The sequence below is a fragment of the Cygnus olor genome, chromosome 1 (assembly GCF_009769625.2).
Source record: "Cygnus olor isolate bCygOlo1 chromosome 1, bCygOlo1.pri.v2, whole genome shotgun sequence".
NCBI lineage: Eukaryota > Metazoa > Chordata > Aves > Anseriformes > Anatidae > Cygnus > Cygnus olor.
In genome coordinates, this window is record NC_049169.1 from 208,917,372 (window position 1) to 208,931,881 (window position 14,510).

Sequence of the window (14,510 nt, forward strand, 5' to 3'; positions counted from 1 at the left end):
GGGACCCTGCCCTCCCCGTGCCCATCCTGCGACACGGGGCACGCCAGTGACTGCTGTGCCTTTCCTAGAGCTTTCCCCAAACGTGCTTTTAAATAACCTGACCAGTGGCACACGCTGTGCTGATCTGACCCCCGGTGCCCAGATCCCTGGGGGCCGTGGCTGTGGCATGCTCAGCCTCAGCGGTGGCGCCTCCACGTTTTCGGGTGGGTAACCTCCCTCGGCAGGAGTATCGCCGATGGGCAGGCGTCGGTGCGGTGGAGGAGGAAGAGTGTGTGCTGCAGCAGGAGAGGCTCTGCATCGATATTGGTTAGGACTTGCGTGGTGGCAGTCCTCCTCAGGATTAAGAGCAGGTTATTTGGGTGACATTTGTAAAATGCGCAGTCCGGAATAAAATCGTGTTAGTGTGAAACGAGGGTGTGCTGTGGCTGTGAGAGGCCATACAGCAGGGGAGGCAAGGTCTTGGTCCTGAGCTTACTGCAAGGTAAATCACGCAAAAGGAGAGTGCAAAGCTGTAACGTGGTAGATAAGGAGTGTAATACCAGGAAAAATAAAATAGGGAAAAAAAAGTCCCAAGACAGGAAGGCAGAAACCCAGAGTGGAAACCCCTAATCCCCTGGTTAATTATTCTGTAGAGCTTGCTTCTCTGTTAGCCCCCCACACCGAGGCTCCTTTTCTGAACTCTGTTTGTGTGAACGCTCACCAGCAGCAGGCAGGTCGGGATCTGCTGTGCTATTCCTGGCTGTGATGCCTTTGTTGGCAACGTTGCTGCTGCAGAGTCATGGCAGGATAGCTTGAACAGCCTCCAGTTCTGCCCCATTAACGCTCTCCCTTTCACCTCCTCTGATCAGTTTTTTGTGGTTCCCACCGGAGTAAGGTTGTCAGGTTTTTTTCCACTTGGAGTCCCTGTGACTCATTTTCACTTAATTTCAGTTCTGGAGTTGTTCAGAGAAAAAAATCTGAAATGGAAAGTGAAGGTTGTGGGTAGGGAGCTCCAGCAAAAGATTTGCAGGTGGCCGTGTAGTAAAAGCAAGAGTTGGCAAACCTGAGCAGTGAGACCCTGTGAGAAAATGTGATTAACCTTGGGAATGGGAAAATAACAAAGTCGCCTCAATTATTGTTGGTTGGACCAGATGATCATGGAGGTCCTTCCCAACCTTTATGATTCCATGATTCTATTGCTGCTTGTTCCTTCTTCCACTTGAAATGTATCCCAGCAGTGATCCTTCAGATCACCAGTTTCAGTGATTGCTGGTTTCAGCTGAGCAGCAGGAGATTCTTACTGCCTAGTTGTAGTTTTCGTAGCAGTAATTTGCTGGTTCTTCGATTCCCAAAAGAGCTCTCGTTCTACTTCATTTCTTAGCTTACCTGTCTGTTCACCTTTTTAACCATCTTCACATTTACTTCTTATGCCGTATGTACAATCCTGAACACCTTATCTCCCGCAAAAGATGGAACATCTTGTATGGAAATGACAGCTGGTGGGTTAGATAGTGACGAGGCCTAGTGAATCCTTAGTTAACAGTCAGTAATACTCTGCCCAATCTAAACGACAGCTCAGAGGTCTCCGAGCAAGTGAAGGCGGCTCCCTCTGCCTTTCTGAGGGCCAGGCTCCAGCTCAGTGTGTGGGTTCAGGGCAGGGATAACGGACTGAGCTCTCTGGCCTGTGTTGCCTGATAGGTACAACTACATGGCCAAAAAGGTCGTTGTGATCTTAAAAGCTATTAACTCACTGGTGACAGTGCTCTGAAGGAGACAGTCCAATTTGTTTCTTCGAACCAAGATGAATTTGCATTTAGAGAGCAATATTTTTCAAATTGAGCATCTCTTTGATCAGTAAGCCAACTTATGAAACAGCTTGGGAACAAATGATACCACTTTTGAACCAGACCTATAATTTCAGGTGTCTACCGTGATGAAAGCTTGCGTCTACCCAGCTAATGAATAGTTTTTCTGTATCTGCCACATTTCCCAGCTGTTCTGCCCTGCAGGAAGGGTACAAGTCTAAGAGGTTTCTGCATCTTCCCAGAGGCTTTCCTGCCCCTGAATACAAAGTGCAACTGTACTTCGCAGCTGTGCTTTTGGTGGCACCGGAGCATTTCTGCTTTCTGTGTGTCACTCCAGGAGTCAGGGTGGCGCAGAGCTCCTGCGCTGGGCTTGGCCTCGCTGACTTCAGGTGCCTGCATCTGAACGCATCAGCACAGGCTCCTTTTTTAGGCTGTAGAGAAACGGTACTGCCAGGGCCCAGTGCATGTGAACGGTTTGGATGCCTGTATTAGGATGAAATGAATCATGCCCTGAAAGTACTGCCGACTTCACGTTTACAACAAAGGAGGCTGGGTGGTAGCTCTGATGTAGAGTTGGGTAGGATGAATCATGCAGCTAGTTTCTGCTTCAAGCAAGATGATCAGATAAGGTGTTCAGAAAGCACCTATATCAGGAATGTCAAGCATAGTTTCTCATGGGCTGGTCATTAATCTAGCATGTTAAGCAGCAGCACCAGCTTAATGCTTCTTCTGCCTTAAACCAGCATAACCGATAGCACAAGGTGGGATGGCTGCAGTGGCCCAAGCAAGTGTCCTGGTGCCAGAAGGCATGGTGCTGTGATGCGTAGTACTGGCCGTGGGTGGCAGCTTTGTCTTGCTGGATTGATGTGCAGGGTTTTCCAGCTGCCTTCAGCATTCTCCCCTTTCTCTCGTTGCAGCTCCTGCCTTGCCCAGCACAGTTCGCCAGCGCCTGGTGGACCCACAGCACGCCCACGGATCTCAGAGGTTGGTAGAGAGTTATGTGCAAGGCCAGAATGAGTCGGGCCAGCCTGCCCATTACCTGGCAGGCAGAGTCTCTCTCCGTCGAATGCACAGCCTCTCCTCTGGACAGTCTTTCAGTTCCGACCTTCCTGGCACCAGCCCATCATCTGCTACCACCGCCACCTCTTGCTCCTCATCCACCACTACTGCACCTGCTCCTGCTTCCCATGTCCACCCTATCTATCACCATCACACCACCACCTCTTATTTCCTTCAGATGGACTCCACCCCTGATCTACCCCCTCCTGATGTCACCTCTGGAGTTCGCTGTCGCACTGAGAGCTTTGGGTATATTGCTGTTTCTTTTCTAGCTCCCCCTTGCCTGCTGTGTCTCAGAGCTGATGCTTGCTGGGGCACCCTTTCTCCTAGATTCCTTGTGCCCTTTCCTTTTGGGCCTCTGTTTCATTATTTATCCACATTTTTGATTCTTCAACCTCTCCCCCATGCAAGTGGACTCTGTGATGAGTGCTCTGTGGTCCATTCCCATATCTGTGAACACAGTGGGTGCGTGCACCAAGGAGGTGCTGTGGTTCAGCTGTAGCTAAACAACCGAGAATTCCTGGGCACCCAGTTACCTCCTAATAAGTCAGTATTTACTTGGGTGATGCACCTGGGAGAGCAAAGGTAACACAAGTAATCAAACAAACACTGACCTTATTTGAAGCCTTGACTTGTTGGGGTCTTCACAAGCAAATTGCAAAGGAAATATAATGGGTGGATACTGTGAGCAAGTAGTCAGAGCTGCTGGAGGGTCAAAATTTGTGCTGTCCTTTTAAGAAGAGGCAAAAAACAGCATTTAGGAATTTTGTGTTTCAGAGCGACTCTTTACCTCCTCTGTTTTGGTAAGGGACCAGGCATATTTGTGTTTGGCTAAGAAACAGCTGAGTAGTGAGAACAGGAGGTGGAGCTTCTTACTGCTGGATCGCTGGCTTCAATTTGCTCCCTCTCAGTAGTAACAGCCAGGGAGGGAGGGCTCGTTGGAGACCTGTATGCAAGCAGGACCCCAGGAGCTGGTTACCCTCCACCCTGACCTCTCCTGATGCACCACGCTGACGTTAGAGATGTGAAGGATTGGGGCAGCCAGAGAAGCAGCAATCCTGCGAGAAGTTTAGAAACATTCTGTGGCCCAAGCAGAGGGTGACGTTTCTTGGGTGGCCCTGGGTGGCCTTCTTCCAGAGGAGGTCCGCGGCAGCAGTCGGAGGTTTTTTCGCCCAACTTATGTCATGCCCAGCTCCAGAGCGCTGTTTGAGCCTGCATCCCTCGGGGTGCTTGGTTCAAAAACCCAGCTGAGGTTGGAGCGGTGTGTGCGGTGAGCGGTCTCAGCTCAGGGGCGTTGCAGGCGCGGAGGTGCTGGTGCTGAAGCAGGCAGGGTAGAGGGGCTGTGCCTGTCCACTGGGGAATCCCACCGCTCCCTACCAGAGAGCTGCCCTGGGACTGTGGCCATGTCACGTCATCTCTCTGCTCTTTGCTTTCTGCTTTGTAAAAATTAAAAATAGTCCTTACCCTCAGAATAGGAAACACGCATATGGGAAAAGACCGGAGATCTTTCATGGCAGAAGTAGGTCAGGGCAGCGTCTTCTCACATTTATGTATCCAGACAGAAAACCATCCCAAGTCACTACATCTTCATTTGTCCTGGCATGTTGTACATCGCTCCGTTTACTTGTAGGTGCTTCTCCCCATAGCTGTAGGCTCTCTCCCGACATCTTCAATTCGATGTCATTTGCACAGTCTCTGTTTCGGATGTCTAACCCTCTCGCTAACTTCTGTGTCTCAAAGCAGGTCTGCCTGAGGGTGCCTGACGGACCAGAGCAGTCTCTGAGCCCCAGGCTACGAATAACAGCTTGTGTAAAGCCACCAACAGTCACAAACAGATTAAAGCATTCTGGACTGTTCTGGGGGGAGAAATTTACTGCACGTGGTCCATGATGGGCAGTAAAGAGCAACATCTTGGTTAATTTAGTAATGTTTGTTTTGGGATTATGAGAAGCAGCATAATTAAAATTTAGATTAATTACTGCCAATTTGAATTCAGTTGAGGCTGTCCCAGCTTGATAGATAAAAGCTGGGAATACTTCTCATAATGTCATGCAGCCCGTGTTTACAGCTGGCCTTCCTGTCTCTGTAGAAAGGGCTTGTCCTGGGAGCTCGAAGGCTGATTCAAAAACACTGTTTCAAAAATAGCTGTATAAACATATTTTTTTTCAGCTGAGTCCTGATCAGAGAGAAGCTTAATTGCTGACCGGTTTCAAGTCTTGATGCTGCAGACTCTCCTGAGAGTGGCAGAGGGAAATGTGATGTGGCTTTGGGATCCCCATTAGAAAAGGCAATGATGCTGAGAGGTCATTAGGAGAGAATAACTGGTATCTCCTCCTTATTCCCCACTGGCACTTAGTAGCTTATCAGGACCTAATTGTTCACTGCTCTCCGAAAGGCAGGACTGCTTTCTGCTCCCAGAGAAGAGAGCACCTGCTGCTGCAGGATCATTTCTTTAGCAGTGCAGGTAGTTCTGCAGAGTAAGAATATTTTGGGTAAGATTTGATCCAACTACACAATAGCAGACTCCAAAATCCATCCTCATTCTCTATTCATCATGGAAAACAGAAACGAAGAATTGGGTACAAAAATGTGTGGGTACAAAAACAATGTTGATGCTTTTAAATTTTGGCCAAACCGCATCTTTAGCAGATCCTGCTTAGATGCATCTGTATAAAAATACTGCCGTGAAGGCAAGTCGCAGCGCAAGCCACAGCACAAGCCAGTATATTGCTCTTAATTTCTCTTTTATACAACCAGTCTCGGAGGCCTTTATATACATCCCTCAAGCTCCGCAGCCTCCCAAATTGGCGAGCAGAACAGATGGGAATCTGAGGCTGAGAAAAGCCTTCCAGGGAGTCATTGCCAAGGATGAAAACAGAACCCACAAAAATCCTGGCTCCCTGGGCAGGAAGAGTGCTGCCCTGAGTATTTTGGACTGCTGGATCAGTTCAGCCGCTCTTGTGTCCAGCAGACGCAAATGTTGGCGAGACCTCACAAGAAAATTGTCTCAAACAGCCCGTTCCCCCAGAGGAAGGCTCGGAGGCCAGCTCTCTCCGTGTCCTGCGCGCACCGCACAAGCTGTGCCTGGCGGTGCTAAAGTCTGCCTGGAGCTAACCTGGTAGGGACCTTCTCTGCAGGCACGGCCAGTGCGTGGCCTCCCAGTTACTCTCACCAGCTCCTCACTGTCTGCTTCTCTTTTGCAATTGGCTTCAGAGGATCCGGTGCAAATAAGGTCAGAGCTGTTCTGATTTTGAAGGCTGATGTGTGTTTTTAAATGTTAATGAAGGGGGCTGGATGTCCCTGGGAGGGAGAGGGGTTGGAGGGTGCTGTATGCACAGAGGTTTCTGCTCGCCAGTGCCTGCTTTAAGTGGTACCGGTGGATAAATGGGGTGGAGATGGGTCTGTAGGACCAAACCCCCGCGCTGGCGACCCTTTTCCAGAGGGGAGGGGAGCCGACAGCCAAGGCAAAAGCAGGGTGGCAGCAATCTAGTAAAAAGAGTAATTTATAGCTCTCCTAGAACAGAAGGGCAGAAATTACGGTTGGAATTGCGTATTAGAGGCTGTTCCTGAGCCTCTGGCTGTGCAGTGCTGTGCACAGCAAAATAACCAAGCTGTGCAGCAAATTTGGTTCTGCCTCCTGGGCAGCCGTCGCTGCCCGGTGCCGCGTGCCGGCCGGGTGGATGGAGCTGGCAGCTGCGGGCTCCCGGTGGAAGGCAGGGAGCGGCAGAGGCAGCAAGGTCTGAGAGGCCACGGGACTGAGCCCTGCTGCAGCCCGGTCATGTCCAATGCCCTTGAACCACTGCTCAGTTTCTTGGAGCCTGTTCCCTGGGTTTTACAGGCAGCAGGAGCCCACTAGGGGAAATCATTCGATGGGCTGCAGTCAAGGAAAAATAAGTAGTTATTCTATAGTGTCCTTCTGTCCTCTCCCCCCTTTCTCCATCATTACCAGTCCTTCTTTCTTCCATGTTTTGCCTCTTTTGTTCGCAAAGTGCAGTACATTCCCATTTCCTCACTCTCTCATTCACCGTGGGCAGTTTGGATTCCTGGAGCAGCAAGGTAGGAAGCGCAGGTGGGAGCAGACAAAACCACAGCAACGCAGAGATCAGCCTCTAGGTAGCTGGACTCTGTCAGCCTTGCTCTTCAGAGGCTGTGAGCATGCCTAGCTGCATGGGAAAGGAAGCAGACAGCACTGCAGCGCAGCTGAGACGTTTAGCAACGTTAAATGAGGCTCCCAGCTCTCTGATTTCATGGTCAGGTCAGAGTCTTTCAAGGGGGGAGCATTCGGTAGTTGTGCTGCACACAGCAGCGCTTTGTCTGAAGGCACCTTCCAGCAGTGCCCTCCAGCCTCCCTGCCCTGTGCCCAGGTAAGGTGGCCGGCTTTCCAGGCAGGCTGCGCGAGCGGCGTGTCCTGTGGAAAACCTGCGGTCGGGAGTCGGGAGCAGGAGCCTCCCGAAAGTTAGCAGGATACGTGCCGGCCCTTTTGGGCTGACTGGCAGTGGTCTTTCCCCTTCTTGTCCCTGCTCTGGGCTCCGGAGCGTCCCCAGCTCTGTGCTGCCTCCGGCCAAGTCAGCACGCACCTGAGTCGTGTCCCCATGGATGGCACATCCGGCCTCACTTTGGAATACGTTCCTGAGTTATAACTGGATAAATTACAAATAAAAAGGATTAGCTTAGCGCCATTCGGATATCTGAAGAATGCCTGATGATGGCCTGTCTCCTGACATCAGTCCCTTTAGTCCTGCTGTGGACAGCAAGCCTCAGTGCAAGGGAAGAAGAAATTGTAGTCCGACAAGGTCTCTTCTCGTGAGCAGCCTACGGCCCGTAATTTTGTTGTCTACAAGGGAACACATCCTGTGCTCCTCAGGTCCTTCTCGTGGGGGTCTGCCTAGTTCTCTCTAGCTCCACAGACCCAGAAGACTCTAGAGGTCCTTCTGTAAAGGTGAGCATTCTTGCAGAACAGGTGTTGCTTTCAGATGCGCTATGATGGTAGGAGCATTGGCCTTTTTGCCAGAGCCAGGCTGTTCTGAGCCCCAGTGCACGTGGAGGACAGCACCGCGTGGAGGCCAGGACTGCAGTGGTATTTCCTCTGCCCCTTTTTTGTGGGGCACCCGCTTCCACCTGCACAGGCTGTGCTGTGCTCCTGCCTCCTGCCCACCGGTGGTACCCAGCCTTTCGGCCCGGGCTGGGACATCCCAAGGAAGCCGTGGATGTCTGGGATGAGGAGGTGGACCCACGCAAATCAACTGCCAGCCCCTTGATGCCGAGGGTCTCCTGTTGTTACGAGAGCGGTCCCGGGGAAGGGACGAGGTGGCCGTGCCGTGCCCGGGGAGCAGCTCCCGGCTGGTGCTCGGCATCAGCCAGAGGCAGTCGTACCCCTGCTGCGAGGCAGGGACCAGCTGTCCGGGATCGGGTTTCCAGCGTGTGCAGTCAGAGGAAGAAAATCCTCTACCACCAGAGGATGTTTCTCCATCTGCTGTCGTCATTTTCTCTGCCGACGACCATGACCGCGCTGTCGCTTTTGTCTCTTCATTTAAGGACCGGTCAGGACCTCGTGAAAGGCAGGCAAAGGCACTCTGGATTGCTGCATGAATTAACGGCCATTTGCAGACCTCAGCAAGGAGAAAGCTCGCCCTCCTCACAAATGAGGCATTTGTGAAGTCATCTAAGACAAGAAATGTAACTTTTGCTGTGCTTGCTATTATCTCACTTCTGTTTAAAAGAATGTCTTCTTCACTGACTCTCTCCAGATACCTCTGTGCTTACGGCAGCCAGTGGAAGAACTGGGTTGATTTTGCAGGAAAAAAACATCCTTAGGTGTAGTTACAACTTTGAATTTCAGCTGAGCAGGTGTTACAATCTAAACACGCTTTTATTAGCCCTGACACACTGCCTGTGATGCACAGGCGAAGTGCAGTCCCCAGCGAGGTCACTGCAGTGCCTCGTGTCGGAGCTCGGTCACTTCTGCCACTCGCTGAGCTCGCTCCAAGCCTGCTCCGAAAGGGGGGCTTGCGAGGAAGGGGCCCGTGTTCAGCCCCACCGACTTCTAGGGAATGTCTTACTGCTATCCACAAAGCTGACGCTACCCGTGAGCCCCGGTTATCCCAGTGAAACCACGGAGCTGCATCCACTCTTCCCTGCATGAAAGTGACCTTCTGGGCGGCCGCAGCATCCGCCGGCAGCGGCTGGGAGTCATGAGCTCGTGTCTCCATACGGTGCTTTCATCACAGTTGTCTCCCTTGGACCGCGTCCAGAACGCTCACTCAGAATAGCTGGGGATTTCACACCATCCAAATTGTTCGGTTTCTGCTCTCCCCAGCCTGCTGCTAACCTTGAGGATGCAGCGCCCTGTTGCTTGGATGTCAGATGGGCTCGGTTGTGTGTGTGTAAAAGGCAAAGGCTATTCCAGCAATGCCTGCGGCTATTTTCCTCTTGTTAAAATAAGAGATGAGGCAGTCTCTGCAGCTGGGCTCTCAGAGCGGATCTCGGGCTGTAGCCTAACCATCCGTGAGGTTTTTTAATATCCCTTTCCTCCACATACTCCTGTGGAGCTGTGAAACAAAAGTCCAAGTTTTTTCAGTAGGTTTGTTTCAAAACATCCTTGCTGCTATTACGAAGGACGATGGTATGAGGATAATCCTCCCTTCCCTCTACAAGCACTTTGCAATAGTACAGCTGTATAGGGTGACTTTCTTTGCGATCTGTTTCCGCAACCACTTTTCCATTGGTGCAATCCTGAGCATCACCTGGTACTGCCTGGAGGCCTCCTTATTTACTGGCTCTGTAGTGGAGACATCTTGTCCCGTCTTGCCTTCCCCTTTCTTCCTCTGAGCTCTGGTGCTATTCCTGACGGCATCATCTAGAAGGATCTAGGGGTTCTTCCCGTGCTGGCTGTGCGGAGCACAGCACGGCTGGGCGGCGAGCTTGGCCAGAGCACAGCCAGCCAAGTCTTGGGGCTCGGCCGCACGGAGGCGTCTGCGGCCAGAGCAGAGCGCACGGGGGCAGCACGGCTCAGAGCTGGTGAGCGCCTTCCCATCCTCTCCCCCACCCTCTCACTTGCTCTCCGCTCCGCTCTTCTCCTCTCCACACCCTTCTCCGCTCTGTGTTCCTTGCCTCCAGCCTGTGCAGGTGACGAGAGGCGGCCGACCGACCCCTTGCAGCCCTTCGCTGCCCCCGCGTGCCCCGCAGGCGGCGGTGGCAGCACTGCAAGGGGTGAGGGCAGCCGTGGGGCAGGCAGCAGCGGCAGCAGCGCAGCTCCATCCGGCTGCGCGGGCACGCCAGCGGCTCTCGGCAGGAACCACGGGGCCGTCAGGCCGGGGCACAGCAGCGCTGCAGCATCTGGGCGATGGGGGCTGCGACTTTCTGTTCCTCCTGCCTCCTCTCCCCGCTTTGGAAAGGAGACGCTCGGGGTGGCAGAGCAGCGCTCCATTGCCTTTGGCAACCACGAGCAGGCAGCAGGCTGGGGGCACAAACCGCTGTGCAGCAGGGGCCGGTCTGCGGGCAGCCACCGCAGCCGGCGGTGTCGGGGGGCATGGCCTCGGTGGGAAGGCCTGGCCTCCGGTCCCCCGCTCGGGGATTTGGGGTCACGTCACCCGGCCCAGGCAGGGGGAACGGCCGCTCCGCCGCCTCCTGCCCCAGCGCTGGGGTCGGTCTGCAGGCCCGAGCCGTCAGGGCCGGCCGGGGAGCGTGCACACAGATGCAAGCTGAGGGTCCAGAGAAGCCTGTGGTGAAATTGCACTCGGCCCTGCTGCGGCACCGGGGGCCGGGACGAGCTGTGTAACGCTGCTGAGCCGGCCGCTCTGTGGGATCCACGGGAGGAAGGGGCAGGAGGGCACTGCCGGCGGTTGTCGGCCCAGCCGAGGAGCTCCGGCAGCACGCCGGGGCCGCAGCTGGCACGTTCGGGCCGAGCGCTTGCCGCTGCCTCGTGGGCCGGGGCCTCCGTCCCTCCGGTTCTGCTCCGCGCGTTCTCCCCGCTCCGCCAGGCCCTGATCGGAGCCGAGCCGCGGATTTACGTGTGGCACTGGCGGTGCGGCCGGGCTGGCTGTGCCTCGAGCCTCGGGCAGTTCGTGTGGGGCTGGGTGAGGCCCCGTCCCCGGGGTGCCCCCGCCGACAGCCACCCGGTGCTGGCGGGGAGGAGCAGAACCGGCAGGAGGAGGCGGCGGGAGCCCGCCCCACTCCTGCATCCCCAGGGGCCGCGGGCTGGCCGCACGCCATGCTCTGCCGGGGGCTTCCCCTGCCGAGCCCCCACCCTCAGCTGCTGCATCTGTGTGTGTGTGGGCCGGGGGGGGGGGGGGGGGGGTCCGCGGGGCGAGCAGCGCTAACGAGCAGCGCTAACGAGCTCTCCTCCTCCGCCTTCTCCACCCCCAGAGACTTAACTCGCTGCGACTCCGAGTCCTGCATCCCGCACCTGAGCGACCACCAGCGCATCCCCAGCGCGGCGCCCAAGCTGCTGGCTGCGCGCCCCAACCTGCTGACCAGGTCCATCGAGGAGGCTGCCCCCGCGCACCCTGCCCTCGGCGCGCCCACCCCCAACGGCGGCAGCCGGCACGCGGAGGCCTCCGCGCTGGGGGCTCTGCCGGAGCGCCTGCCCGAGAGCCCCATGGTGATGAAGAAGATGATGATGGTGAACCACGGCATGGAGAAGGCCTCCAGCCTCGGGGAGATCAGCCACCCGACAGCCGGCAAGCACAGCCACTCGGATTCGTCGCGGTCGCACAGCCCCAGCTCCACCGACCCCGACACCCCCTCCCCCATCTCTGACTGCCGGCCCAACAGCGCCAAGAGCACCCGCATCCCGCAGCTGGCTGCCAAGAAGAGCCCGGGGGACGAGGACAGCAGCTTGACGGGCGACGAGGTTGACCTCGGCCAGAGCAAGAAGAAGTTCCCCCTAAAGATCTTCAAGAAGCCCAAGAAGTAGAGAGAGGAGGGAGGAGGAGGAGGAAACGCACGGACGCGACCCGCTGGGCCCGGGGGCGGCGTTGGCCGCGGGGAAGCGCCGCGCCACCCCTCCCGGCCCCCACGGGCGCTCGGCAGCGCCCGCCGTCCTCCCCCGGGCGCCCTCCCTTCGAGTCGTGTCACCCAGCACCCGCGGCGGGAGGAGCCACCTCCACTTATTTATTTCCTGATCTCTGAGAAACCAAGAAGACGACCGCTCCCCCGAAGTCAGCAGCCACCCTTTCCCCCCTTCCTATTTCTGTAGTCCCCAGCTTTGCTGTGCATGGCTTCCAGTTACTCCTGCCTCCGCTCGGCCACACGGCATTTGGGTTTGGTTTCAATGTGGTTTTATTTTTTTATTTTTTATTATTATTTTGTTTTTGTTTTTTTTTTCTCGTTTCTTCTGCCTCTTCCAACCTTTGCACAGGCTGTTTGGAAGGCCGGGGTGGCGGGAGCCTTGCCGTGGTGCACGCCGGTTGCCGCAGCCCCGGCAGCCCGGGCAGGGGGTGACGCAGGTGTCGGCGGTTGGGCCGACATCGCAGCAGTTCTCCTCCTTTTTATGAGTCACTTTCCTTACACCCTGGCCCCCATCGCTATGACGGTTGGGAAGGGGAAAGCCCTCTTTGTGCACTCTTGATAAGCGAGAGCAAGTACAGTACCTCCCGAGGGAGGGCCCTGCCCCTGCTGGTACTCGTGCATCCAGGAGCTGTGGCCAGGAGCGTGCTGCTGATGCTTCTCCCACTCGCACCAGGGAGCTGCCGCCCGCGGGGTGCTCACACCTCCCGCCCTGGGCAGCGTTCCCCCCGCCGGATGCATGGCACCGGCAGCATCCATACGTGGTGCGGGGGTTGGATCCGGGGCAGAGGAGCCCCCGCCTGCCCCTGTCTTTGCTTCCCTGCCCGGGGGAGCAGGGCCAGGGCCAGACCCCAGCCAGCGCTCGGCAGGGCGAGGAGCGCGGCCGTGTCCCATGGGAAGCCTGGCAGAGGGAGCACCAGGGAAGGGCCGTCCCCAAGGGGCATTGGGGCAGAGCCAGCCCCCGCTGCCACCTCTGTGCAAGGCGCCGTGCAAACACGCGGCCACGGCACCTGTCCCCAGGGCAAGCCCGGAGGGAGGGCGCAGGGCACGACCAAGCTGGGAGGCTGCCTCCAGCCGGGCCTTGGGCAGTGTGGGGCAGGGTGCATGGCCGTGGGGCTGGGTGCATGGCTGTGGGGCTGGGTGCGTGCCCGTGGGGCCGGGTGCGTGCCCGGGGCTCTGGCCTGGGGGATGGGGCGGGCTGGGGTGGGTGGAGGGTGCTCACCGGGACCAGTTGGCAGCAGCCTCCATGCCTTGAGGCTGTGCTCGCTGGAGCCGAGGCCGGGCTCTGCCTGACCACTGGGTACTGCCCGGGTACAGCGGGTGCCGGCTGGGGCCGAGCTGCTTCCCCAGGGCTTGGCTGCTCCCCTGTCCTCCCTGGGAGGCTGCGGGTCTCATCCTGCAGCTTGGAGGATGCCTCCCAGGCACCTTCCCCAGCGCAGCTGCTAAGGGGGAGGCCCCTGCCCCTGTCCTGGGCTGAGCCCTGCTCCGTCCCGGGGCCAAGTCTGCTCCCTCCAGCCCCAGCCGCAGCCCCTGCCCGAGGGACGTGGCCGGAGCTCCACCAAGCCCAGGTCCCGCTCCCGCCACCCCGTCCACACCGAGCCGCTGGCCCTGGCCGCCGGCCGGCACCGTCCTGGGAGGCAGCTGCTACCCCGAGGCCAACCCGGGACTCACCTGCTGACGGCAGAGGAAGGTGCACGTCCACGAGGGGCAGGGAGGGAGGCAGGGAGGGATGCGAACAGCCCCTCGGGGCCTTGCTTTATGCCAGAGTAATATATACGTGTATGTTGACAATACAGGAAGGGCTATAAAGGTGTTTTTCGTTTTGTAGGTGGTAGTTAGACAATTACACTGTTGCTTTGAGATAAGTGAAAAATTCCTCTAAATGACTAAGTGCCTGCACTTCCCCGCGGCTGCTCCTGGGCGCGGGGACGGGGTCCCGGCAGCGGGGGCGGCGGATGGGGCGCTGCTCTGCCCCCGCCGTCGGCGTTGTCGCCGCCTCGGCCGGAGCCGGCCGGGGAGCGGTGCTGGACCCCCGGGAGGGCCGGGGAGGCCTCAAGGAGCCCCCCCGGGGCGCGCTGCCAGCGGGGGCTGCGGGCTGGAGCCGGGGCCGGCGGCGCTGCTCGCGGTGGCGGAGACCTGCGGATGCTTTCTGGAGAAGGGCTTGGAGATCCACTGAGCGGCAACTGTTGACGCGTCTGCCAACTCTTGATTTTTTTTTTTTTGTCATTTCATAAAACTTTTAAATCCAATAAAGCATGTAGTATATTTTATGAGCAGGTGCCGGCTGTATTCTTCACCCGCCCACAGACGTGGGGGTCCCAGCTGGGAGGGTCGGGGCAGGGGATGCCCGCAGAGAGCGGCCTCGAGGCCGTGCCCCCAGCAGCCAGCCCAGCTCCCCCGCCCTGCCCCTCGGTGCCTGGGCCCTGCGGTCCCGGTGCTGTGCACACAGAGCCCTCTCCCTCCAGGCCGTGGTACGAGCTGGTGCTGCCCCAATAACGCTGCTGGAGGGACGGCCGCGTCCTGCCAGCACAGCCACGGAGCCCAACAGGAGCAGGGGGAGGGCGGCTGTCCTGGTATGAGGCTGGAGAGGCTCGCAGGAAGGACAGACGGACACTGGGCCCAGCGTTAAGAAAATCTCCCTGGAGCCCTTGGCTTGCCCAG

General features: G+C 57.1%; 2 protein-coding genes across 5 annotated transcripts in view; both read left to right on the plus strand.

Moving 5' to 3' along the window:
- STIM1 (stromal interaction molecule 1) overlaps positions 1–14,119 on the plus strand; it is a 95,194-nt gene extending 81,075 nt beyond the window's left edge. For all 4 annotated transcript variants that reach the window (XM_040536943.1, XM_040537003.1, XM_040537077.1 and 1 more), the window contains 2 exons: positions 2,702–2,768; positions 11,208–14,119. In XM_040536943.1, the coding sequence (XP_040392877.1) occupies positions 2,702–2,768; positions 11,208–11,757 (617 nt within the window). In that variant the 3' untranslated portion in view covers positions 11,758–14,119. The remainder of the gene's footprint in view (positions 1–2,701; positions 2,769–11,207) is intronic.
- On the plus strand, positions 12,504–14,119 carry LOC121060109 (skin secretory protein xP2-like). Its single transcript, XM_040537626.1, has 2 exons — positions 12,504–12,931; positions 12,967–14,119. Exons 1-2 carry the CDS (start codon positions 12,504–12,506, stop codon positions 13,655–13,657), a joined length of 1,119 nt encoding a protein of 372 aa, XP_040393560.1. The 3' UTR covers positions 13,658–14,119.
- Positions 14,120–14,510: the final 391 nt, after the last annotated feature.

What these genes read in the sequence shown, in the direction of transcription:
- LOC121060109 (XM_040537626.1), top strand. Translation starts at nt 12,504, where the DNA reads ATGCTTCTCCCACTCGCACCAGGGAGCTGCCGCCCGCGGGGTGCTCAC. An exon ending in GGCTGCCTCCAGCCGGGCCT is followed by an intron (nt 12,932 to 12,966) that starts TGGGCAGTGTGG and finishes TGGCCGTGGGGC; the next exon opens with TGGGTGCATGGCTGTGGGGC.